The sequence below is a fragment of the Tachypleus tridentatus genome, chromosome 10 (genome assembly GCF_004210375.1).
Source record: "Tachypleus tridentatus isolate NWPU-2018 chromosome 10, ASM421037v1, whole genome shotgun sequence".
Classification (NCBI taxonomy): Eukaryota; Metazoa; Arthropoda; class Merostomata; order Xiphosura; family Limulidae; genus Tachypleus; species Tachypleus tridentatus.
The window spans coordinates 191,478,334-191,506,321 of record NC_134834.1 but is presented as its reverse complement, the minus strand read 5'-3'; the positions used below and the strand labels follow the sequence as shown (position 1 = coordinate 191,506,321).

The following is a 27,988-nucleotide window of genomic DNA, read 5'->3' as shown; positions in this document are numbered from 1 at the left end:
TATATAAAGAGAAACGGTTATTATTAGCATTAAATAGAGAGACTTCATATATTTGTACCCCAGTGACACAGTGGTATGTATTCAGACTTTCCTTCTGCAAACTAAACGGTTAACCTTTGAAATACATTGTTCCTTTACAGAAACAGTAGTATCCAGAGGAATATAGATTAACTCTGGCAGATACCACTAGATCTGTACTATTCCAAAGCACACTTAAAACTAGGTGGATCAATGACTTGACTAATGACAGCTTACAATGTGTAGAGGAGATGCTCAACTTTAACATTCAAATTCTATTCAATCATCAGAAATGAAAGATTGTTTGTTGGGCCATCAGTACTCTGCCCACCACAGGTATTGAAATTTAGTTTGCAGAATGAAAGTCTGAAAACATACCACTGTGTCACTGGGGTACAAATATATGAAGTCTCTATTTAATGCTAATAATGTCGACAAAATTTCATATCAATTATTAGAACTCTTAAATTCTTTGTTCACAAGCATGTATAAAAATAAGAAGACTGCCTTGGTTCGTATGTTCTAATGTAAAGCTTCACAACAGGCTGTCCACTGTAGGGAATCAAACCAAGAATTTAACACTAAGCAACTTAGCACCAACCCAGCAGTGAAAACAAAAAAAAAATTATGTAAACACAAAAAATAAACCTCTGTTGTTTTTTTTACAGGGCATTAAATAAATAAAGCCCAATCCAAAATCTAATTCTGAGTAAGTATGATCCTTTATTATAATAAATACAATTACAATAATTATTAACATTTAACTACTGTATATATTTCACATCCCATTAAAACCTGTTATTTGCCATGACCATCATGATTCAATAATATTCAACAAGTTCATTCTTTTAGCTAATTTTATTAATAAGAAATAAGGCTAAATACAAAATATTTTCACAATTATTAAAAGTTCAACAAGACATTCTGAAAAGTACACCTAAACATATCTAATTCATGAAACACAAAAACACATATACCAAACTTAAACATACAATATATTATTCCACTTTCCTTATGTTTTTGTTTTTTTTACAAATTATATTATTAGCTAAAGAAATGTATTTTAAACAAGCAAACAAATTCCAATCAAGCACACAAGGCAAAAAAAAATATATATAAAGGATTCAGAACAGCATATTCTGTGTACCTAACATACAAATCAGAGAACAAGTTCTACTGTAGTTACAGCTATATTGTTGTTATTTTGTTTTCTCTGTCACAGTGGGAGTGATATGGATGAGCAGAAAGCAAAATACACTCTGCTGCCATGTTTGTAATACAGATACGAATACCAACCACATCACTCCAGTTCACGTAATACTCGTATATTTTTATCCATAACCTTCTATATTAGGATTTTTAAAAAGTATTTATACAAGAGCAATTGAAAAGTCCAATAGTTCTTATTTTATACATTGTATTTTTATAGTTATGAATAACATATTTTCTATGATCACATCCCTATATGAATGTGTAACTCTTTCCAAAACTATATTAAATTACATTCGTGTTCTAAATGGAACTTGCATGCTAAGTTCTCTCTTAAGGATCTATTTTGCTTTCTTCAATATATATACACACACACACACACATTGTCAACAAAAGCCTGTTATCAATATAAATATGAAGTATATTTTGTTACTGTTACTTGCTATGACAGATTAAATGAAACTGTTTTCAAAAGGTTAGATGTCACAGTAAAAATATATCAAATGTTTACTTTTTGTTTCCAGTAAACTGACATACACAATCACTACCATATACCCTCCTATCCACAACTGACTTTTTATTACGTACTATCACAGATTTAGAATTATTAGCAATGACAATTTTGTAATCAAAAAACACTTCTTACAAATTCATAATTACTTTTTATATTTCCAATAAATTGTTGTTCATTGATGAACCCGATGTTCGACAAATTATTTCAGTATTTTGTTTTTTTGCACATTTACCATACAAAAAAGAAAAGGAAATCCTAACGTATGTTAATGAATCCAATAATCTTTCCTTTGAAAATGTTTAAATGTTTCAAGTACAATAGACTAGCTCGTAAGGAACTTGTCAATTTAAAAAAAATCTCAAAACATCTTTAAGTAAGGTAACAATTTTCAATAATAATAAGATTTATTTCAAAATAGAAGACAGCATTACGTTAAGCTGTATATACGAGATGAAACCAGTACAGAACATAATCGTTAACAAGACCACCTCTTGCAAAACAGCCACCCTGCCCACTTCATTTCCTTTGAAACACCTACTAACATGAATCAATTGTTAATTAACTACAGATATGAGAAAATGGCTGATCATAAAACAAATACAAATATTATAAATTAATTGTGTATACTTATTTCTATCTTAACCCATAAGAACAGTTAATTTCTACAAAATTAAACATTAATATAGCCTAACCAAATAGTAAAAATGAATTTATTAACTGTGTCCTTAGTTAAATGAATCTAGTGAGCTCATTCATGGATCTAACATTTACAAGATTAGGTCTGTTGAGTAGTAATATGTAATAAAGTTGACACGTCAAACTCTGAGGACTTCTTGACATATGGGAAAATAAACGTGTACGAGATGTGTAAAAATATTGACTGATTAGATCTAAACTATATTTCTGTTTACATCTGAGTAACAATAATCCAATACTGAAATCTGAACTCAATAATTATAACTAGTACACAGTACACAAGTTATATTTTCTTAACAGTGAAAACTTCACATTTAAGGCACTTTGCAAGCTTAAAAAAAAAATCATGAGATACCCTTAAAAAAACAAAAACAAACCAAACTTAGACATCTGCAATTAATGTGTTACAAGATTTCAAATTACCATTTACATCTATTGCCAATACCAATTATTTTTATAAAAACTTAAACAAGAAGGAGGAAGACTTTGCATCAGAATTTATTTGAAAGGTGATTTGCTGTAAAAAAAAAAATTGTTGTTACAGTTAGAAATTTGTTAAATTTGTTCCTCCACATTTTAGAAAAAATACAAAACAAATCATACAATGCCAAAAGAATATGTTTTTCAAATCATTTTATAGTTGTAAGACAAACACGATGTTCAAAACATTTAAATTGCTTATTTATAGATAAGTTTTTTAAACCCTTGATTAAAGCACTATTGAACCACAGAAACCAACAGTTGTAATAAAATAAAACTAGCTAGGATTCCATTTAAACACAGAGAAACATGATCAGAAGCAAATTAGACTATTATTCAGCAGGATTTAATCTTTATATACAAAAAAACAACATGCTCAAGACCAAATCAGACTATGTAATTATCATGAATTAAAACAATAAGAACATAGTAAACTAGAACCTATTAATTAAATGACAAAAGTTCTGTAGAAACAACAACAAGGCGTACACAGAGACATCAAAATACAGAGGTAGTAGCAGTGTCCAAATATGTCAGAAAATAAAGGATAGGATGATACTGGAACCAAGTTTTCATGGTAACAAAGGATATAATATCAAGCAAGATTATGACCCTTCAATAAAACCCATCTTCATATTTGTGGTCAATAATTAAATTTTAATAATTTGATTTCACATGCTGTCATTTTAACTTAAAAGGCATAAAATCTACACAAGGAAAAGAAACGTTTTAGGCAGTGGGGGGGAAAAATATAAAAATAAAGCATGCCACATAGAAATCCTTAATCAGAACAATTACTGCATACCCATAAAACAGGATTACTCAGCTTTTATTAGACCTTGTTATTATATAGCATTTCAATTTTTGCACTAAGTTACAAGGATATTTTTGAACAACACTAATCAGGCACCTGATACGTTACTTTATTTAACATGCTAGTTATATTTATATAAAAATAGACTAATTCTAAATGAAAGAATCTAACAAAGTTTTATGGGGAGGAAGCACAAAACCTTCACTTCGTACCAAATTTGTTTTTCATTTACTTTCAACGATAATTACGGATATAAATTGTACTTCACTTTTTATACAAACCACAAAGAAAGGAAATCATACCCCAAAGTAAAAATAATCAAATTGCTGACCTCCATCCAACCAGTTCCATTTAACGCTGTTTGATAGGTGCTGAAACCAGCTTGAAAACGATGACCCAGAAACACCGATACAATTTTCTTTCTGTGATGGATGCTTATACAACTGATCATATGCAAAGTTGAGGTTGTAGAAAATGCTGCCAAGCCAACTCTACGCTAGCTACACATTGACACGCGTAGCACATTTACATATTTATTTCAACATTTACATATCCACTTTTTGCAACCTGACAATCTGAAAATGGAATTACCTCAAACCAAACCTAGTGATGCTGAAATCACATTCAATACTTCCACACTATGCATTCTTGTTCTGAGTAACGGCATACACTATAAAAAAAAAAGAAAACAGAAAGTTAATTTACAACGATAAAATATGTCACGCAAAAACAACTTTTAAAACAAACAAAATACTAAAATACACGCAACATAAATACAAATCTAAAAAACCCACTAAACTGACCAAAACAAAATCCATGATTTTGATCAATTAGGTTTAATAAATAAGTATTTTAAACTTAGAGAGCTTTACACTTTCAAAAAAATATTTCCTTACTTCTAAATTTATAAAAAAAACAGTAAAAGAACCAACTATTTAGATCTATGATTTAATGAACCACAACACTAAGCATTAGTGGGAAGGGTGAAAAAAAACAAAAAACATTTATTACCACGTGAAAATACGACAATTATATATACAGAAGTAACAGCCTACAAAAATCAAATTCAAAAAATTTACATTTTTAACATGGTTAACAAATAACAAACTGCTTCAACTCAAATTTCCCTGAATTCACAAGTTAAGAGACATTACGACAGAGATAACAAAGGAATGCTCTAACAGATCCTAACCATTTATTGAAAATATTAGATCATTATAACAATGTGTTATGGAAAGAAATTCCACAAAAGATACTAAATCACAAGTGGCAAAGTATTGGTTAAAAGTCTATAGAATTAATCAAAACTGTCACCTATTAAATACTTTATCAAATATTATCTACTTATAAAAGTGAACTGCATAAAAAGTATATTCACTTTAAAATGGAAGAACGTTTTGGTAAGACAACAGAGTAATTATTAACAAGCATTAGCAGTTAATATGAATTTATTTTTACCCAAACAATTTGGAAGAGTATAAAAAGATGAAACACAAGAAGTTAATTTGTTTTTCCCGATGCATGTAGATGTATACGACTGTGCTCAGCCAAGGGCTTTAGTATCGACAGAGGGCAAACAAAAAGTTCTTCAGCCACTATAAACCCAAGCTTCCAAGGTGAAGGGCAGCCATGAATGAAAGCAACATAGAGAATAAAACACTAGATAATTAATAAAGTCTGAACAAAGGTGTTTATACAAACATCATAACATTAAGTCAAGCATATGCAATTAATTATGTTGGTAAATTTGAATATTAATATATACAGTTCATAATTTCTTTTCAGAAAAATGAAGTCACAATGTAATACTTGTCATTTTAGTTGCTTTGGTCACTAGAGGTTAACCAAAAAACATTCATTTCTAACTATTAGCTAATTACTAATTGATGTTTGTTGGTCCAATGACCGAGTACAACGGGATTTTTCATCCTCAATATTGTAATCATCAGTATTTTACACATCATTAAGATGCTTGACATCTTACTTTAATTTACTTTTTACAAAAAATTAGAATAATAGCAACTTTCAAAGTAAGTTCTGATTTTAAAAAAACAATGTTTCAATGACAATGATATCATGGGTTATCAGGAAAAAAATAGGTTCAACTGCTTTTTTGAGTTTAACTATGGATCGAGACATTGTACTGATAACCTAAACCTATTTTAAAAGTTGTAGGTATTATATCTTTGAATTAATTATTCAGCCAAGTAGGCCCTCACTAAATGTGAGCCTACTCTAGTTTCACCTATTGCAAATTGTATCATGCAAACAATTCATGACATAAAGGCTTACAATTACAAGTCAATTGTATAGGTGACCAATAATTTCTGGTCTTTTGGATGAGTAGCCAACTTGTTTGAATTTTTGTTTTGTTTTTACAATAAAAGACAGACCAATCATTTAATCCCCATTATTTATTGTTGTTAAATATTGTGAGATTCCCAGAATACCCTTAATGTTTCTTTTTCACTTTCTGGCACAACACTGGACAAATACCTTGAGAACAAACTCAAAAATCTAAACAACAACAATGTCAAGAAATGAGAGTTCAGTTTAAAAAGTCTTGCTGTATGCATTACCTAATGCAGAGCATGTACTTAGAAACATGCATATCTGAAGATACTACTTAAAAACAAGAACAGTAATAAAAAGATTAGGGAAGTGAAAATATTTTGCACTTTTCAGATATATTTGTAAAACTATATAAACAAATTACATTAAAGTTCTTGTTAATGACTCTGAAAGATCCACACAATAAACATTATAACAGTAATCAGTGATGTCGAGAAAACCCACTTGTAGAGAAATATATATATATACATCTAACACCTCTACATTACGACACTCAGTTACACAACCCCTTTCAAACATGTGGTCAGCTTCCGGTCAGTTACCTCTTTCTTTGTGAACCTGACGATAACCGAAGAAGGTCGAAACGTTGTTCGCTCTTCTATGTAAAATATTTTCTCAATCCATACGAGCCATTTTTGCATATATATTATAACAGTAAATTCCCACACTATAAATCTTTGAATAGTTTTCTTTTAAAAGTATATTACATTTCAAAAAAATAACAATACTGCTATTAATAACATGGTCTTGTGAGGGCTCACTGAATAATTTTACTCTGAATAACCTATCTTTTTAAATACAATTCATATTATTCAAGTTACCAGCACATCCTGGTAATTTCTATGTGTAAAGAAGTCAGAGATAAGCAGACTAAAGATTAGAGTTTTGTAAATACTTACATAACAAAGTTATTTTTTTTAATTTACCACAAGAAAAAAAACTGGTACTTTTTCTTATTGCCTAAAAACTTGAAAATTGAAGGAAAAAATGCAAAAAGTTACTTATCATAATACAATATGAACTAAAGAAAAACTCAGAGTATACCCTAATACAAGACTGACAGTAACATTTGATTAACCCTTTCATGATGGGTCATGTCATTTTAACTTGCATTCAAAATTTTGTCAAACTATTTTATGAATTTATGTCAATAGGTTAGAATACAAACTGCAAATTATAACTCAAACTTTAATGTTATAAATGAGTTAATTTTTTTAAAATATTAAAAGAACACACCTAAATACAGATTTCAGGGAGTCACGAAGAATGTTCAATAAACACTGTTTAAAATTAAATGTCTTATGCCAAAATACTAAGTCTACAGTTCTGTTCAAATTACTAATATTAACCCTTAAACAGTAGGAATGTTGCAGGTATCAGCATCAAGTGATGATGGCCACTGTTTAAGGGTTAACAAGCTAAAATATGAAACAAGAACCTTGTCTTTTTATTTTGCTGAGATGTGGCTTATGTACTGAATCAAACTCAGAGGCCCCATTCACCTCTTTCCATTTTTGAGAACAATCCCTTATGTATACTTACTTCAATTGTGAATAACCAATCAACAGCTCAGAATGTCCCCAAAGGGATTTTTCTCAACCATTTTTAATCTGTGAAGAGGCCACCATAATCTTTCAAACCAAGATTTCAAGAAGGTAGTCTTTAGTCTGCTCAAGTTTCATAGTTTTTAAAATCTAAATACATCTTAGTTACAAAGTTGAATAAATTATAGTTGAAGTCTATGGTATTAGTGTAGTTATTTATGATTTTTGGTTATTCAACTGTATATATAAAACCTAAAAAAAAAGTTTTACACCCTCCATGTGTAAACTTTTAAAAGGCTTAGCAACCCATTCAGCAACCAAGTTCAAAGGTCATAGCGAGAAGAGAATTGTTTGATTTAATTCTAGATTTATTGTTTTATATTTAGGAAAAATAAGTTTAATAATTTATTTCTAAAGAGTAATAATCTACACACACACATATAACGTATAATAACTGAAATGTGATTATATATTACAAAACACTAGTCCATTAAAACTCAGCCAAGACAGGAAAGACTACAGACCAGTTTCATATTACTGGATACGTAACAAGTCCATGTGATGTGCATCAATGCAAATTATGTAATGTTAGCTAGGTATGATTGGAAGGTCAGTATAATAGAAAATAAATATATAACATTATGATACCTATGCTACTAAGACTAAACATTTGTATTTTCATATTATATGTAGTTATTCTAGCACAAAAAAAGCAATTCTTTTTTCTTTTGTGATGGTTACAAGGTACATCAAGTGATCCCACATAATTAGATTACAGAAAATACCAAACTATAGTAAAACTCAAAATAAATGTTTTAAATGTATTTAGGAGGTTTCAGAAATTGCATAAATAATATTTGAGATTTTTGGAATAAAGAATAATTTTCTTAATAACGAATTTCCTTTGCACTCAGACCAGTAATGAAACACTATTTTCACAAACAAATCTTTAGTAAAAACATTTCAATAAAAAATCTGATTTTCTGTGTACAAATCTTGTAACCTTTACTAAAAGTCCACCACATTCTATGAAGATACACATGCTGTGTCAAAAGTTACAGTGCAAATACTTAGTGCAAATGTGTAAATGAACTTGTATATAATATTATACACAGCCCATAGCAAAGGGGTTAATCCAGAAAAATACCCCTTTGTACTTGTTCAGTCTCTATAGATTTAATACTTCTAACTTTCAATATAGTTTGTATATCTTAACAAAATTTGGTTGTCTTTCAGTTAACATTGTCTTTCACATACAAAATCTAATTTTTCAGTCAAGTGTTTTTAATAAATTAAAATAAAGATTTGTCTATGAATATACAGGATATGTTTTGAACAGTCCATGTACAAAGTAAGATTAAAAATACATTTCCTCATTTCAAATTTCCTTTGAGTAAAACTTCCTCAATACATTTTAAACATTTTGCCTCAGCAAAACTTTATATTTTATCTTTTTTTATTTAAAACTTTTATACTATTGTGCTATAGTAAGTTGTGCAACATAAATGAGTAGTAGTTTGATAATAATTTGAAAGTAAGACACAAACTTAGTGCCACAGTAAAGGACACCCATGGTGAGATAAACTTGTTACAGATAAACCATCAGTGCTATCAAAGATCAAGTAACAGGTGGAGCTTTTTATCTCTCAACTCCACAGGGGTGAACAATTATGAAATATCTTTAACCCGCTAAAAGAATGAAGTTAAACTGTTACCCTGAGTGTATGGATGCATGGTGCGAGTGAAAAAGTGAAACATTTCAAAGTTAAACTGTTACCCTGAGTGGATGGATGCATGGTGAGTGTGAAACATTTCTCAATGACTTGAAACTAAACTGATATTCATACATTACCCAGGCTTTACAATGATACATATGTGCAAAAGCAAAATCAAAAACTTCCACTTTTTAACATTAATTCAGTGGTTGGCTGATTTGGTGTTTTATGTCACAAAGTAGCTAGGCTATCTGCACCAAACATCTGGTAAAAAGTTAAAAGTAAATTTAGTAAAATTCATGAAAGAAAATTGAGGTAAAACAAAACAAAGTTAAAAAAAAACAAATAGCATAAAACCAATGTTTTCATCTTGTCCACAACATTAAGAGAAAAACTAAAGAAATACAAGGTGCAAAGAACTTTTTGGAGCATAATTTTAATTATCATAACTTGCCAGGAAGACTACAAGGTAAGTACTAAAACCACCATCAGTTACCTGAAGTTAGCCTTTCCAGTCCTGGTTCCAAGTTATTTGACATTACAGCCATTTTCTAATTTCAAATCAAACTAAATGGACTGTGATTCTTAAAAGGGAATCACAGTAAAAAAAGGTTTAATGTATAAATTTAAAAAACATTTAAATAGCATTAAAAAGATTAATAGCCTTTAAAAAACTAAAAACATTACCAAGGTGGACAGTGTCACCATCACCAATAACACTAATGTTATGAACAAACCTTGAAACATAACATGCTTAAAATGGTGCTGTCGTTGTGAATCATAACGATGACAAGAAAGTAAAATGTGACTTACTGTGATCTGAGTATTATACAAACTACACACTGGTGCATCAGTTCCAGATAAAAGAAAACTATGTTTAAAAAAACTATGACCAATGTGTAGTCAGAACAACTTCCTCTTTCCAATCCTTACAAGAACAAGACAGCCAAAGTCCAATATAGGGTTTTATTTGGAAAAGATATGTAAGGTGTTACACAAGTTCTGGTTACTATTTTGGATCAAATAGCACCATATAACAGTCTATATCTGAAAGATCATACAACATACTCTACCAAAATATACACATCTATTTAAACTTCATACCAACAAACAAATACACTAAAAAAACCTGCATAAATAAATTAAAATAATTTAGCAGGTAAGAAACATGAGCCCTCCTCATATAATAAATCAGTAATGTGTGGCAAGCAACATGACAAGGGGAGATGTGGCATGGAACTGGTATGTGCAAGCAAATCAAACCAAAACTACATCTATTGTTAACAACTGTTTAAGTAAAATGGAAGTTCAAATCATAATAATCAATTAACTGCATATTTGATGTTTGTTTTAAATGCTAAAGAAATTAAAGTAACAGAACACCAGCCTATGACATCCATAAATAAAGCTGTAATTCATTCAAAGCATGTTGAGTGTATGAAAATTAAAAAGACAAGACAATACTACGTGAGAATTCCTTGGTTTGTAACAGATAAGGTATGGTTCTTATTTGCCACCTGGCCTAACAACATAATTTCCATGGCAATCACGAAGCAAAAATATCACTTCTTCACTTGAATGAGTAGTAACTCATGTTTCAGTCTCACCACATGTCAATAATGGTGTAGATTGAGAGAAAGGTTTAATAGAGAATCTGTGTACGTGAATTTCCAAAAGATTTATTTTTTTTTTTACTTTATGAGGGATAAATTTAAACATGAAAGTAAATATTTATTTTACATTTTGGATATTCAATATCTATACATTAATATAACAATAACAAATTTCAAATAATCAAACAGTGCTTAGTTTGCTTGGCCTGTAAACCCACCACTGCTGCAGACACACCTATAGCAAAAGTAATAAACAAGTAAATGACCATTATGTATGATAAGTAAATGATGAAACATCATCTTATTGCATAAGATACATATCCTAGACATATCTACAACTTAAGACACAACCTACAACTCACAAGGAGAAGAAAAGAATATCAAAGTGACATCGGTACATAGTCATGAAATATAAATAGTACCATAATACAATTCTAACAAGAACAAACTGCCTTCAAGAGCCCAATGAGTAGAAATTATTAACCAATTAGCAGGAGTTACTTCCACAGTTTAAATGTTTGTTTGTTTTTGCATTTTGCACAAAGCTACATGAGGGCTATCTGCTCTAGCCATCCCTAATTTAGCAGTGTAAGACTAGAGGGAAGGCAGCTAGTCATCATCACTCACCACCAAATCTTCAGCTACTCTTTTACCAACGAATAGCTAGACTGACTGTCATATTATAATGCTTCCATGGCTGAAAAGGTGAGCATGTTTGGTACAATGGGGATTCAAACCCGCAACCTTCAGATTACGAGTCAAGCACCTTAACCACCTGACCATGCCTGGCCAGTTTAAAAGAACATATTCAATAATATGATATGGTTCAAACCTTGGACCTTCCAATCTGCAATGCAACAAACTAACTGCCAAACTATTCCTGAAACAATTCAGTTGAGAATTAAAACTGAGATAAGTTAGCCTTGGTAGTTCCATTATTTTCTCCGTTTACCTCACACGTTTATATTTGTTCCAATTTATTTAACTGCATGTTTAAGATGACTGGAAAAAAAATTTTATTACCTAGCTGTCCACCACATAGCTCTAATAATTATTTACTGACCCAACCAATACAGAAAAAAATATTCCAGAAATTTTGGTTTTTGGAAAACTATCTGAAAATGAAAAAAATCATTTTGAATGTAACAAAATAATTACATCTTTAATAAAGTGGAACTCGCACACACTCAGAACTGTTCTTAAAAAAGAGCTAATAATGAAAACAGTAATTATCATATTTTAGGGTATTCTTTAGTTGGTTTATAATAGCATACTATTTCACTTGATATTTAGTTGTTGTATTAATGACAAGCAAACATAGATGTACACATAAGATAAACTATTTTACAACAGCCAAAAAGAACCAACAGTTGATATCATTTAAATATTCAGTTCTTTCTGCAATTTGAAACTGTTTTGATTCTTATTAATTATATTAGTGGAATTTTCAGCAACACCTGCTCCCACATCCATCATATTACGACATACAGTCAAACTGTAATATCTATTACAGTAAATAAAAACAAGATCTATCATTTGTGATAAATGTAAAAAGTTGGTATGACCAAACAGTAATGAAACAAAATTTAATAAAAAAAATTCCACAAACCAAAGACAAGTGAAATAAAACTAATTTTATTCTTAGTCGACAATACGAGAGTTTTTATAATGATTAAAAACATAATAAGACTATCAAAAGAAATAAGAGAACTCAACAAAACTCACCAATAATAATAATAACAATAATGACGACAATTCCAATAATTATGGCCCACATCTGAAAATAAACAAATATGACCATTCAAATAAACAAACATAAATTAATAAAAATAAAAGATGGGTTTGGGTAGAACTTCCCAATGAACTGAAACAAAATGGCTTAACAATAAACATTTCTCAGCTTTTTGTTGAGCAAGGTTTTTCCAAAAGCAAGTACCAGATGCTAATAGGCAGGAAACAAGGCCTAAAGATATTCAGTAAGAAAAGAAAGAACATATGTGTAATAAAATAAGGTATAACTATTAGTGCTGCTCACATCACCTGGATAACAAAATATATACACACACAGTTGTTAGAGGAGAGACAGAAAAAAAAAGAAATCATTCAATGAGTATGTGATACCTACGTTCTGATAGAAAATATATTTTGATTACAATTATGATACACTTGATGAAAGTCCTGGTTTTGTAGAAACAGTAATATTTAAAATAATTAATACAAATTACTGCAGGCAACCTGCTTGTTTAAAGACCATGAGAGAGGTCTGTCTAAAACTATAATGGCAGAGTTTCTTTGTTTACTCTTTTTTTGGGTGTACGAGTTAGCAGAGGTTTTATCATGCTATTAATAAAATATCTGTACCAAAAGCTACCTATCACCCTTAAAATAGTAATATTGTTAAAAACAAAACTGTTTTACACTAATTATCAAATTCCAGATCCTGTTAAAACTTAATCTGTATTACTATAAACTTCACATCTTTGCTCCCAAATTATGAGATCCTATCAGATAAATACAACACTCTGTACGATATTAACAGCGGTAAATTTTGATAAAAAAACAATACAACTTGTAAATTTTGCAATTATATTTACACCATTAGTATTTTTAACCATCTAGTTTGGAATGATCCTGTTGCTGTTTAATATAAGCTGATAAACTTGTATCTTTGGAAGAGGCAGGTCTTGATAATACCCAGAGAAAATTTCTATGTGAATATGGTTCTCTATCAAAACTTAACGCATCCTTATATTCCATATAGTATTGAGAAAAAAACACTCCAGTGCACTTGCATCCCAAAACACAAAAGACCCTATTATCATCCAAAGAAAATAACAAAGGCCTTTCTATAACAGCTGTTTCTTTTAAACAATTGTTCAATGTATGATACCTACGCAGCATATTTGGATAAGATGCAACTTGCATTGGATATCAAATAAGACTAGGTAGATGTTAAAGTGTTACATGAAATGAATGTAAGTTGCTGAGATAAAACTATTCTTCTATAAGAAGTTAATTTATTCAGTTACCAGAACCTTGAAACTGTTGATGCATTACCAATCTGGCCAAATAAATCTTAATATCTCTAATAGGTTTTTATAAAGTATTCCATTACTCTGAAGTTTTAAATCACATTTTGTTTCAATTCTGTTTTTGTTTTGTTTTTACTACTTCATTAACCTGATAACAACTATTACAGTGTTAAGATATTTTGTAGCATAACCAAGAAATGAGAGTAGCAGTAATAGTAAGATTTTAAAGTTTAGGTTTTGGTTTCAACAGGAAAAACTATGATCTTGCCCTTTGGAAAGTCCAATACTCAAAGAAATGAAGAAAAATGTTTGAGTAACTGAAATAAGATTTGCAACATCTGCAAAACAGATAAATATACTTACAAACTACAATCACTATGACAACTACACCAATGCCAACCATTATAGCAATCATCTGAAAAAATACACGTAATTGCAATCTTAATATAAAACAATCCTTTTAACTAAAGGATCAATCCAGCCAATAATTCAAATGTGACTGGTGAAGCTTGTTACTTGGGCTACACAAATATTTTGCATAGCAATAATAATTATAAACAAAACAAACAAAATAAGATTTTATGTGACTATTTGAAATAATTTTCTACTTACTATATTTTGCTTTGATTTTATCAGCAAAATAACAAAGGAGAAATTGATAACTTAAGTATGAATTTACTTAAGTAACATCTTACAGCAGTTTTGCATTTGGTTTATTAAAACACAGTGGAATAAAATAATTTAAAAGTACGGTGACAATTCTGTAAGAAATAAAAATTAATTATTCAGGATGTCTCATTTGTTTTTCTTCTTCTGGCTTATTTGTGTGAACTTCACAGAATGTTAGGATTAAATATAATAAATATATAAGCAATAATTAAATAATCAGCTAATGTTGTGGGTACTTGTGCTAACAGCTACTATGTTTGAAATGTTTATAAAAAAGTAAATATGTATTATTTCGAAGTGTTTAGTAAAACAACTCCTAGTCTTGCCACACTAACTCAGCAATTATAAAATACTAAAAAGAATGCTATATTTTATGATAAAAACCCTGAAGGAAAATCAAGGATAAATTCCACTTTGGCATACTACCAAGTAAATCTTTAGATGGTAGGTCTGAGTTACCAAATTTAAATTTTATTCACTATTTTCACACATAAAAAACACAGTTATAATCTTAATTTTGTATCGTGAAGTTCCAGTTTAACATTTGATAATATAACGTGTTTACTTATTAAAGACTGGAAGTTATCATCTGTCATTTCTCTGCCAGCTTCAACAGCTCTGGTGCTGGACAAAAGCTTTCATAAGCACTGAATACAAGTTGCTTTAACTCAGATGATTTTAAGTCTTTATACAAAACTAAAATAAGTTTAATCCTATGATATTAAAACTTCAACCCACCTTACAGTTTTTCCACCAAAATTTCCTCTTCAGTTTACCAGCTTGTTGTTCAAACTGTGATGCCCCTTGCTGCAATGCATCTGAAGAAAATAATTGTTTTGAAAAACCAAAGCTGTGCATTAATAAATGCAACATTAAACAAGCATTATCTATCTTCTTTGCTTTGGAATATATTTCTAATATTGCTTTGTAAATTAACTTGTTAATCTATTAATACTTTGTGTGTCTTAACAAAAGTGGTTGTAAATCATTACACAATGTCTGTATATTATGGTTTGTTACTATATGAAGTAAATTCAAGTTTCAAAATAGCAAATCAAATAAATATTAAACATGACCTTGGTTACTGATCACCTACTAAACAGAAATTTAGTTTTTTTTCATAGTTACAATTTTCTTAGTCTCATCAAAACTCATTCATAAAACTTTGTGACCTAACCACAGCCAACACACTTTGACCTACATTTAATACACTACTCCTCCAGTCCACTTTATTTCCATATTTTAACCATAAAAAGCTTCCACAGAGAGAGAGAAAATATATATTACACACTTGACAATTCTATAGCACTGAAGTGAAATACAAATTTATGTATTCAAATTATGAAATCAACATCTTTGTATTACAAAACATTGAAAATTAAATACAATGCTGCAAACAGTTTAGGGTTAAAAGAACAGAGATGGTATAGTAACAAAGGGGTGAAACATGGAAACAGAATACATGAATGGTAATTAAAAATATCATAGAAAAGATAAGTTAAAAGTAGTTTTTACAGAAAGAGTTGGATATGAATATTTATAGTTCCAAGTAAAGGCTGAGGTTTTCCAGTTGTGTGTGTTTTCTTATAGCAAAGCCACATGAGGCTATCTGCTGAGTTCAATGAGGGGATCAAACCCCCGATTTTAGTGTTGTAAATCCATAGACTTACCACTGTACTTAAAATAAAAAGTTTGTAAACAAGTACCTTTGCAAACATACGCACACAAACTCCTGCACAAATCCTTCTTGCATTATGATTAGAATCTTGGAATTTACCTAATTACCTTAAGATGCAATACATGTCCCAAGTTTCTTAAAACTGGAAAAAATAAACACTATACTTTTAAGCTTGGAGGTTTTCAACATCACTCATTTTACACATTGTAAGAGGTGAAGTAAAAATTTATTATAATATTCTAAATAGTTCAAACATGAAACTAAAACTTTCTGATACTGGTACATGACTGTAGTACATGAATTGCAAATAGTTATTTAAATTTTTTTTCTAGTTTCCATCCTAAAATGATCAATTTCTTAGTAAACATATCTTACTACGAAATTTTTCCATCTGTATAACAAACAAAAAAAACTCCCTCTTAGACAAGCCATAAAAAAAATTCACAACTTATCCTTGTACATACACAACAGAAAATTAAAATCTACAAGACATTCATTCATTTACTCATTGTCCACAGCAGGCCAAACTCACAACACAAGCTAAAGCATTATTACCTGCACGATCATCCAATTCAGATAATTTGTTATCTCGTTCCAGGACTTTCTCCACGTTGGTTTTCATGATATCCACAACCTGATTTAGGGGTGGGGTTATTAGAATAGTTGAGAGAATTGTAACAAAGGATTTGAAAGACTGGGACAACAAGAGGGTTTATTAGTTTTTCACACAAACAAATTCAGATTTTTTTTTAATGTGGTTGCAGAACAGTCTTCCATAAAGTTTTTTATTATTATTATTATTATTATTATTATTGGGAATTAGACTGAGTTATGGATAGGTAATTCATAGGTAGTCTTGTACAATAAGAACGATTTAGAGATTATTAAAGATTTCACAGAAGTAAAATGGTTAATTGTGAAAGAATATATAGACTACACTTAAAATAAATTACTCCATGACATTTAAAAGCATTGATGATAAACAAATGCATGGATGGAATGTTTCATATCAATGCACAATATTATGATTCAGATGAATAATAGAAAAACAAAGTGTGAACAAGTAAATATTGGGTTGAGGAATAATTCGTGAGCGTTTTTTTGCTCTAATAGATGGTGTGTTTGATTTTCATATGTCTTTAATTTTTGCTTTCATTTTCAGCTCATTAAATGGACTGTCAAGTGGACAAAATCGAGCGTTTTCGACACCATCTGCTTTTCACATTTAATTTCTTGCAATTTCGTTTAAAACAATGTATACTATATACCTAGGTATTACATGAAATAAAGTATCATAATAAATGTTTTGGGTGTAATGTGTTCATGCATTGAAGTATTGTATAGTCTTGCATGTAATGCTTGAATGAAATTATTTAAAAACGCTCACAAATTATTCCTCAACCTAATATAATAGCTTAAGTGGAAGATAAGGACCACAAAATATGAATGTAGATTGAAAGATGTAAGACAGGTAAAGTGAGCAGGTTTAAGTTAATGAAAAGAAGAAAATAAACAAATAGTTGTTGTGACTACATTTTAAGAACATTCACAAGTTATAAACAATGTAAATGTGTGAGATTTATGTACAAAAAACTTTTTTGTAATTCCTGTCTGAACCACATTCAAAATGTCTGAATTGTTGTTTGGACCATACACTGCGGCTTCAGTTACAAGCTTCTCACCTGCACGATCATCCAACTCCGATAGCTTCTGGTCACGTTCCAGTACCTTGTCTATATTCACACGCATTATACCCACCACCTAGGATAGCAATATTACTGAAACATCAAAATATTCAGACCACATGACTTGTAACTGTCTGCTTTACCCTCTTTGCATGTAATTTATGCTTAATGGACCATTACTGGTATATAAACAAATTTGAGAGATGTAAAATAATCAAAATACCAGTTAGAATGGAGAGCATATACCTAACAAGCTTGCCAAGAACATGTAATTTCCACTGAAGACAAAAGCAGTTATAAGATCTTAAGATAAGTTCAAAGGGCTGTCACTTAAGAACCAAATTTAAGTCTACAAAGTTCAAGTTTAATAGGTTATTCATCTAAATATTATCAAGGAATAACTATTCAAGGAACTTTTTACAGCATTCACAACATATTTATAAATATTTTATGTAATAAAGTACAGTGCTTGAAAGTTAGCTTTATGTTTCCTTCTATTTTTGTTAGTTCAATACTATGTCAATTTCTGATTTTCTTAACTTTAAACAAAACAATCACTTTTTTCTTTATATTTTTTAAGTGGGTAACAACTGACAAAACAGGTCTGCAAATTTAAATTTCATAAGTTGCTTTGGTTTTTAATAACAGATTTAACATAATTCAGCTATGCAGATTTTAAAAGTATTTTCTTCTATCATGTATGCATTTCTTTTGTAAATTAGGAAAAAAAAAGGCTTACTTAGATCGAGTTATTATTCTGTTTAACTACCCCAATGAACATTTTATTATTGTTTGTTTACACATAAACAAACAGACTAAAGAGAATAGAAGAACATTGATGTTAAGAACATCCTCATTCATCCTGATGTTTGTGAAATTACATCTTTTAGTCTCAAAACTAAATGTTATGGTATATCTTGTATGTATTGCATTATGGTATTTTATGAAAAATCTGTATGTAATGGAGTAAAATTAGATGTTTTCAAATTTTACATGAATTACCATAGAACACAGAAAACTGACAAAATCACCACAAGCCTGTGTAACTGTTAACAACACTTGTGCAAGTTTTTTTAAAACATTGTTAGTGGTTAATGAAACATTAAAATAAATATTATTTCAGAACAATCATTACTTGTAAACTATGAATAACAAACTTCAAGGTACATTTTTAATGAAACATTAAAATAAATATTATTTCAGAACAATCATTACTTGTAAACTATGAATAACAAACTTCAAGGTACATTTTTAATGAAACATTAAAATAAATATTATTTCAAAACAATCATTACTTGTAAACTATGAATAACAAACTTCAAGGTACATTTTACAAAAATGTCAATGACACTGAAACATGTAATTCCTGTCAAATCATACAATTCATTTCCATTTTGACTTGCACTTGAAACATTGAAATCAGACCTCATTTTCAACTTTAGAAAAAGTGACCATGTTTAGAAATTAATTACCAAAGAATAAACTAGCAATAAAACACAAAGTTCAAGCAAAAAAAACATTTTACTAAATACCTAAGCCTAAAAAACAGTTGCATGCTAAATAAGTTATTTTTAATGATAGAATCATTATTACATTATCAGTGGCTACTATTAACTTATGTCGTTATTTTAACAAAATTGATTAGAAGTAGGTTTGCAACAAAAATGTGAAGTAAAGTCTCAAGTTTATTTACATGCTGAAAGTGTTGTCATTTCTGCACTCTCGTGTCTTGTGATGGCATTCTTACCTAAACCTGCTTAAGATTTTAACAGCATTATTCTAACACTTAACAATACATAGTTTAATTGACATACAGAAAATCAACATATACATTAATGATCATTATACTAAAGCCTAAAAAGTAATGTTATAATTTTATAAAAGTAACAATCAAAAATAGTTTTCAAACAAGATTAAGTTTAAAACTAAGTGAAACTACAAATAAAAAAGATTAACTTTCCACATCAACAAACAAACAAACCAAACCCAAATTTAGATACCTCATCAACTTGAGCTTGGGTTTGCTGTACCCTCTTGGATGCTGCTTGATGTTGGGGGTTAGGTTGTCGACCTCTTTCCTCTCCTTGGGGCCCAGTTCCTCTACCATCCTGAGACCTAATCAGTGTGAAATATCGATTATCACAACAGTCAGCTTTTGTCTGTCCTGAAAATGCTAACATACATTAATACCTAAATGCACACTGGATTTCAAGAGACGAAAACAAAAGGTGGATGTAAATACATTTTAGAAGAATTTTTGTTTACTAAATATTATGTGTTTTTTTTTAAAGTCTAATGTTATGTAACACAAGCTTATATACTGATCATATTAAGCACTGTAAAGTTTAGTCCTAACTAAAGTAAAAATTGAATACAAGTCAATATTACCTTATTGAATATAGGCCATAAATAACATATTCAACTAATGTTAGGCCTAATACAAGTAGACTGGCAGATTTCAGTGTCTGCAATTAAAAATTCTTTTATACCATTCTAAAGATCTTGTATCTGAAGAAATACTGTTGTAATAAAGATATTAATTTGACCACAAATGTTCTGCAGGTCTTTGCAAATTTTTATATATGTATATTTACTTAAGAAAGCTACAAAACAGATATCAAACACCAGGGGTAATTATGTAATATGTCCTGGTTTTCTGACATACTGGCAAAAGTGAAACTCAAACTACATTGAGGATACACCATCTGTCCAATTTAACCTGTGTTGTGGTATATAACACCTACAACATTGTCTTTTTTGTTATTATCCTTGTAAGCATGCGAGTTTGAGGTTAAACAGGATAGACAGTGTACCCCCTCCCAACACAATTTGGGTTTTACTTCTACCAATACCTCTAAAAATTAGAGAAAATTACATAATGAACAACCTTATGATCTTTGCCCTCATGTTAAATGTTTGTTTCACGGCAGCATATTTGTTTCTTCTTATTTTGCTTCTGTCTCCATAAAATTACATATACATATATGTACATGTATATGTACCAGTTTCAATAAGTCTAAAAGGAACTAGCTTTATTTATGCTTCTTGTATGATTTGTAAACAATGTTTTTTGAATTAACAAAAGAAAGAAGATATTTCAAAATAAGCAAGTACTAGGCAAAAACTAAAGTATTATGGTGTCAACTGCAAGTGAATTGGATTTCTAAAGGCTGTTATACATTACCTAATTGATATTTCTCCAATGTATGTCAAACATGAGATAATTATATGTGATATTAATAAATTTTCACCAGTAACAAGCTATGTGCATCAGATCAGCAACTGAGAATATTAAGTACAAGTCTGGCTGAAGTAACCATACAATGACTCTTCACACAGAGCTAACTACAGACTTTACTTGAAAGCTATGCCCAGCATTTGACTAGTAGTTTGATTCGTTTATGTACAATGATTTGCTCCGAAAATGAAATGGTAGGCTGAATGGTGGTAAATTCGGGTACAAATTACAAGTGAGATTTGACCAATGACGTACGAGAATAAGGGTGATGTATTATCAAAATGAATAAAATGTTGGTGTAACTCATTAAAATGAAACAAACCTTAGTAACTGATGACAATTTGCCATCTCCATGAATCCATATTAAGTTTTAGAAACACTCATTTTCAAATGTTTTACTAAAATTCTGGCTAATACAAAATGGTGCTCAGAATAAATCAAAATGTATCTAGTAGTGTTCCAACTTTTGCAATTTTCATAAGATAAGCCATACAAGCCCACCCTGACGAGGTAAGGACCAACTTTTTGCAATTTTCATAAGATAAGCCATACGAGCCCACCCTGTACGAGGGAAGGACCAATTTTTTCAATTTTCATAAGATAAGCCACACACATCCCACCCTTTTGTAATTTTCATAAGATAAGCCACACGAGCCCACCCTGTATGAGGTGAGGACCAACTTTTGTAATTTTCATAAGATGAGCCATCTGACCAACTTGTATGAGGTAATTTTCATAAGATAAGCCCCAACCTGTCTGAGGTGGGACCAACTTTTGTAATTTTCATAAGACAAGCCATACAGAGCCCACCCTGTATGAGGTGGGACCAACTTTTGTAATTTTCATAAGACATAAGAACCTGTGCAGCCAACTTTTGTAATTTTCATAAGACAAGCCATACGAGCCCACCCTGTATGAGGTAAGGACCAACTTTTGTAATTTTCATAAGATAAGCCATACGAGCCCATCCTGTACGAGGTAAGGACCAACTTTTGTAATTTTCATAAGACAAGCCATACGAGCCCACCCTGTACGAGGTGAGGACCAACTTTTGTAATTTTCATAAGATAAGCTATACAAGCCCACCCTGTACGAGGGAAGGAAACTTATTTCCACTCCTGCTTTTTTCTCAAGAACCACAAGGGGCTTGTGGTGCTGCTTATATTTGCCTAAAATATCCCATTTTTATTACTAATTAGCCTCATCCAAGGATCATGAAATTCTCCTCCATTTTTCCAGTGTCAGACTGATTCATAACAGTGGCAATAATGTACTGCTTCAGCAAGAAAGCTCAATAGTGAGCATTCAGTCAGTTTCTACCAATCTTTTTATATCAACAGTTTTCATTATCTTTAATAAAAGTGAATGTATGACACTGCTAAAGTAGGTAGATTTGGAGAGAGTTTCCCTGAAGGTTCTGAAAACATGCTCCTCAGAAAATCATGACCATCAGAAATAAAACAAATACTTATAAATAATAGTGTAAAAAAATGAAGACATTAATTTACATATTTACATGTTTTAGCTTTATTTACACAAGGCATATTCTTAACACCTCTTGAAAAAATATCACTTTGTTCCATAACTTATTCTGATAATAGCTCTAAAATAGGCAAAACTAGTCATTAAACTTTTAAATGTTTTTCTTTTAAACGTGTTATGATTTCTTGAATTAAGCAACAGTACAATCATGTTCTGTCAAACACAGATGAACTGATTCCTAATGGTCATATAACACATGTTCTACTTTCCTTCCTTAAAATGGTTAGAAATGTCTTAAAAGACATTTCAAAAGATCATGGCATATATAAAAAAAAAACAGTAACATCTGAATACAAAAGGTTAACCATATCTCTGTTAATAAACTTTGGCATCACAGTGTAGCATCCTAGCTCAAGTATTTATATTACCCAAGTTTTAGCTTCATTTTAAAATGATTTAAATAACTTCCCAATTTTCACCTGTCTTAGTTCCAAGATGCAATACCTGTTCAACCTCTCATTTTTAAGATTCTTCTGTTCCCTTATACAGATTTCAGATTGTTCAACCAATTACAAACATGTACTATAGATACTGACAATTTAGAATATAAAATGTCAGCCTCTCCTTGCTCCATTGAAATACCATTACTTATTAAATCCCTGATAGTCTTCTCAGACACTCTTTCAAGAAATGTTATTTTTTCTGGTACTGCTGGTAGACATTATATTAAACAGAAAAAAAAGCATAATCTGAACTAAATATATAACTGGCTGCTTTGTCTTAGTGCACAAATTAAACAGTTTCACAATGAGAGAGAATGATGTGTTTAGACTAAAGCTTAATCATAAAGTAAAATAATTTCAGGACATTCTATTCAAGCATGTAATACAGCTTTCATGTTATAAAATGTATATTTTACAGCTGTATGATTTACTTTTTGGAAAACGAACAAACAAACTTAGTCAGTCATGCACCTGTATTAATCTAACATAATGCAACGTGATCATTTGTTTACCCTAAGCTCTCTTAATGCTTTGTTACAATAGTTAGACATTGTTCAGTGAACAATAAAATCAAATGAAAACAGTTATGAACAGGTTAGAGGCCTGAAAACTATAAGGAAAAATAATTTTTATTGTCTGTTACAATACAGTCATTAAAGAAAAAATTTAGTTTACCTTTTTAATAACTGATTATTTCATTGTAGTTACAGTTAGGATAGGACAAAAATTATAAAGCCTTACATGCACATTCACACAAACACAAAAACTGATATTCATTTAGAAAGTTCTAGAGGTCATGCAAATAAATCCAAAAACTGTAAGATGAAAAAATGACTATTTCAAACATGAAAGTCACACCTCACTCAAATTGATTGTATACAGGCTTATAAATACATACAAATAATTTGTAGAAATACTGTATTAAAAATATGATCTTTTGTGTAAAACATACTGGTAATGTTTACTAAAAACCTTACCAATTTTCACGATGATACACTAATCACATTCTGAGTTAGAGTACATATACTTTCATGATTATATGGTGGTTGCAAAATCACAACCAACCCATGTGCTTAGGGTTAAAAATAATTCTGGTGACTGAACCTTTCTAGATAAAAAAAAGTTGTAATAAAGATAGGATTATGAAGCAACAAAAGGGAACACTTACTCTGTGTAATACAGTACAATGGTTAATGATTAACAATGGTTAACTCAGACTTTTTACTCTGCTCATATCACCCACAAACTATAATAATGTGATACCTAACATCAATTGATAACCCTGTATCTCCCCCCCCCCATTTGATTTTCATTTCTGAGTCTTGCCTTTTCTTTTCTTTTTTTTGCATTATACCAGACAAAATATTCTTCCTGAAGTTTAAATATCTCAAAATTAATCCTATACTTTTTTAACATTTGTTCAGAATATGTAACTGATGAAAAAAAGAATAGCTTGTATTAAAGAACTATACAAAGAGAAGATTACAGTGTTTGGAGTATTATTGAACATCCAATTTCTACAGCAAGTTATCTAAATCACCTATAGCATAAAAATAAAAAGAGACAGAAAAACACTTAAAAAGGCTCCATCAATTTCAACTTTCTCTGGTGACAAGAAAGTTCAAAGAGAATACAGCATAAAATGATTATTTGAAAATAAATAAATCTGGAACAGTCATGTTAACAAACATTTGTGTCTAAACTAATTTTTAGACAGACAAACATTAGAAAATGCAAAATCTACAAAAATGTTACATTAGTAGGTTAAATTCAAATGAAAAATTATAAATTTGATTTTTTTTTTCCTTTAGAAAAACAACAGCTAATTATTAGAAACATGCCATTTCAGACCTTTACCACAAAACTACAGGAAATGATTTCACAAAGCAAAACCAGCAGAGGAACCTCCATTGTAATAGTTGTGATGTAATATCAAAACAATGATACTACCATTAAATGTGCGAGTTATACAAATAGTATCAAAATTGAATTTAGTCAGATGTATAATACATCATTTCTATCACATATGTAAGCATTATTCAAATTACAACTATAATTCTTACTGAAAACTTTTTTTTTAGGTACTGTCTTATACTTATTAAATTTTGTCATGTGAGCATTAATAAACTAAAAAAAATAAAAGCCTTTATAAATTCCCTATTATACAAACTATCTTAAAATACTTTGCAGCAATTAATAATTAAAGAAAGTTTTGTTTTAATTAGGTAAACTACCATAGTTCAGTCAATAATTCAGTAAACTTTCACATGAGCCTCATTGGTAGCACACACAACATCAAGGCAGTTGATGATTTCATTCCAAACATTAAGAAACATGCCTTTTGTGATGGAAGCCAATGTCTCTTCAGTCCAATGTCTTAATTCTGTGATGTTTTTAACCTTCTTTGCATACACTTTGTCCTTTATGTAGCCCCATAAAAAAAATCCAGAAGCATAGTATCTAGGGGACAAAGCAGCCATGAAATAGGTCCACCTCGTCTGATCCAACTAGAAGGGAACTTTTCATTAAACAATCTGCACACACATAATCCCCAGCATGCCAGAACCCAATCTTGCTGAAAGAACACATGGGGTTGCATATCCTCAAGCTGAGGTGCAGTATATGCTTGAAGCATATCTAGGTAATTTTAATCCTGCAGTATTCTCATAAAAGAAAAATTGTCCAATCATCATGGAAGAAAGCACACCTAAAGTTTATCTTGGGACTGTCTCAAAATAAAGAAAAAATTTCTAGAGTTGTATTATTAATTGCTGCAAACCGTTTTAAGATAGCTCCTATAGTAAAAATTTATAGAGGCCTATAATGGGGTGAATAATTTATGGACACTTGTATTATTCATCTTCAATATAACTGCTACTGCAGAATTAGTTATTAAAACTCTAAATGCAAAATACTCATTTCAAACAAAATAAAATGACTTTGAATGATAATTTCTTCCATCAACAAACTTATATTTTTCATCTACTCTCTAGTTTCAAATTTAACTAAGTTTGGTTATCACAAGAATGAATAAAAGTTACCTATCAATAAACAAGGAAAAATAGGTGCAAAGGTTCCCAATGACTTAAAAGTCTTCAAACATAATAAATTTTTATCATTTGTTTTAAGAGTAGAATATCAAACAGTTACAATATATATTAAAATTTACATCTCATTGGTTGTCAATCATCCCCAGTACTATCACTGACAGTATCTGTTAGTATAATTATTATTTGAGTCGATAACAGTTTTCAAAACAGTATTAATCCCATACTAACATTACCAGAATTACACAAACATACTATATTCGTGTTTATTGACTCGACAACATACCGTTCTTCATACCATTACTCGTTTATTCAACAAGTTACCTTTCATAATAAAACTGACAATAACTGTGGTATATATTTTCAGTGCTAATGTTTTTACAAAATAATTTTTAGTTATCATAGAACATATCTTCATTCAGTAAAATTAAGAATAAAACCAATTAAATAAAAACAAACTTAAATTAGGCCTAAATCGCATGCACCAACACAAGGTTAAAATTATTAGTTGTTACTGGCCTTGACATTTTGCTTATTTTCAAATTACGTTTCCCGACAATATTAATTTAATATAAAAGTAAAAAGAAAAGAAAAAAGATGGAATAATAAATTTCGCACTTAAAATTCATAGTACAAATGACATTTATATTTTAATTATATACTTACATTGTTACGATCTACACTACTAAAGACCAAATTGTACCGAACTTGTTAACACCTACGAATAAAATAAAGTCCCAAGCGTCGAGAACTTGAGTGATGTCATCAACTTTTCCACCCTTGTTGAGTTAATTTTCCTCTGAGTTCCTAGATTTACTCTACAAAGGGCACCCATTTATCCTACATATTAAAAATTAATATATCTGAATATGGTGACATTAATACCCAATTTTTGTGGAAAACTTATGGGTTAAAAATTGTTATTTCCTTACAACACTCCATAGATATAAAAAATGAGATAACTACTGATTGTTTCAATGCTCAGTTTTGTCACTATTTAGTCGGCAGTTTAATGTAGCATTGGCTATTTTAAGTAAAGGTTTTGTTTGTTTGTCTTGAATTTCGCGCAAAACTACACGAGGGTTATCTGCATTAGCCGTCCCTAATTTAGCAATGTAAGACTAGAGGGAAAGTAGCTAGTCATCACCACCCACCGCCAGCTCTTGGGCTACTCTTTTACCAACGAAAACCAGGGCTAAAAGGCCAAGCATGTTTGGTGCGACGGGAATTCAAACCTGTGACCCTCAGATTACGAGTCGAGTGCCTTAACCACCAGGCCAGGCAAGTCGTAATAAAATAGATTTAATTGTGGTGAGGATCTGTGAATTTTACTAAAGTAGAATAGGTGAACAGCTTTAAAGAAATATTCTTACCGATTGACGTTGCAACTTGAAGCCCCAAATGTGCTCAAGCAACTGGACGAGGTTTGAAACGTATTGTATTAGAAAGCAACGCACATTTTTACTTCCGAGAAAACAATAATAGAAATTACGGCAAAACAATAGGAACTTGTCAATTTCTTCCCTGGGAAGTTTTTTTTTCAGTTTTCAAATTGGCAATACAGATGCACATTTTATCTAACGGCTGGTAAGCTGAAATATAATTATTCACTATGTCAAAGAAATCTTTTGCACGAACTCATTCAAGCATCGTAAAATTACTGACAAATTTTGTAACGGTATGCTTCATGCTTTCTTTG

General features: G+C 30.2%; 1 protein-coding gene across 10 annotated transcripts; it reads right to left on the bottom strand.

The window, feature by feature from the left end:
• Positions 1–718: 718 nt before the first annotated feature.
• On the bottom strand, positions 719–27,106 carry LOC143227844 (vesicle-associated membrane protein 3-like). 10 transcript variants are annotated; one of them, XM_076459155.1, is made up of 7 exons: positions 26,956–27,105; positions 20,020–20,134; positions 18,017–18,095; positions 15,395–15,474; positions 12,681–12,732; positions 4,323–4,401; positions 719–2,954 (listed from the first exon to the last, which is right to left on the bottom strand). In XM_076459155.1, coding segments are annotated over exons 1-6 (360 nt in total). In that variant the 5' UTR covers positions 26,958–27,105; the 3' UTR covers positions 719–2,954; positions 4,323–4,369. The 10 variants fall into 10 exon arrangements, with proteins under 10 accessions (XP_076315270.1, XP_076315271.1, XP_076315272.1 ...); XM_076459156.1 differs by having other exon boundaries at positions 719–2,278; XM_076459157.1 differs by having other exon boundaries at positions 719–2,275.
• Positions 27,107–27,988: the final 882 nt, after the last annotated feature.

Coding starts and splice junctions, on each gene's coding strand:
- LOC143227844 (XM_076459158.1), bottom strand. Junction 16,969..20,019: donor CCCAAGCTCAAGTTGATGAG/GTATCTAAATTT, acceptor CCCCTAAATCAG/GTTGTGGATATCATGAAAAC. Junction 4,402..12,680: donor TATTGTTATTATTATTATTG/GTGAGTTTTGTT, acceptor TTTTTTTTATAG/TGTATGCCGTTACTCAGAAC.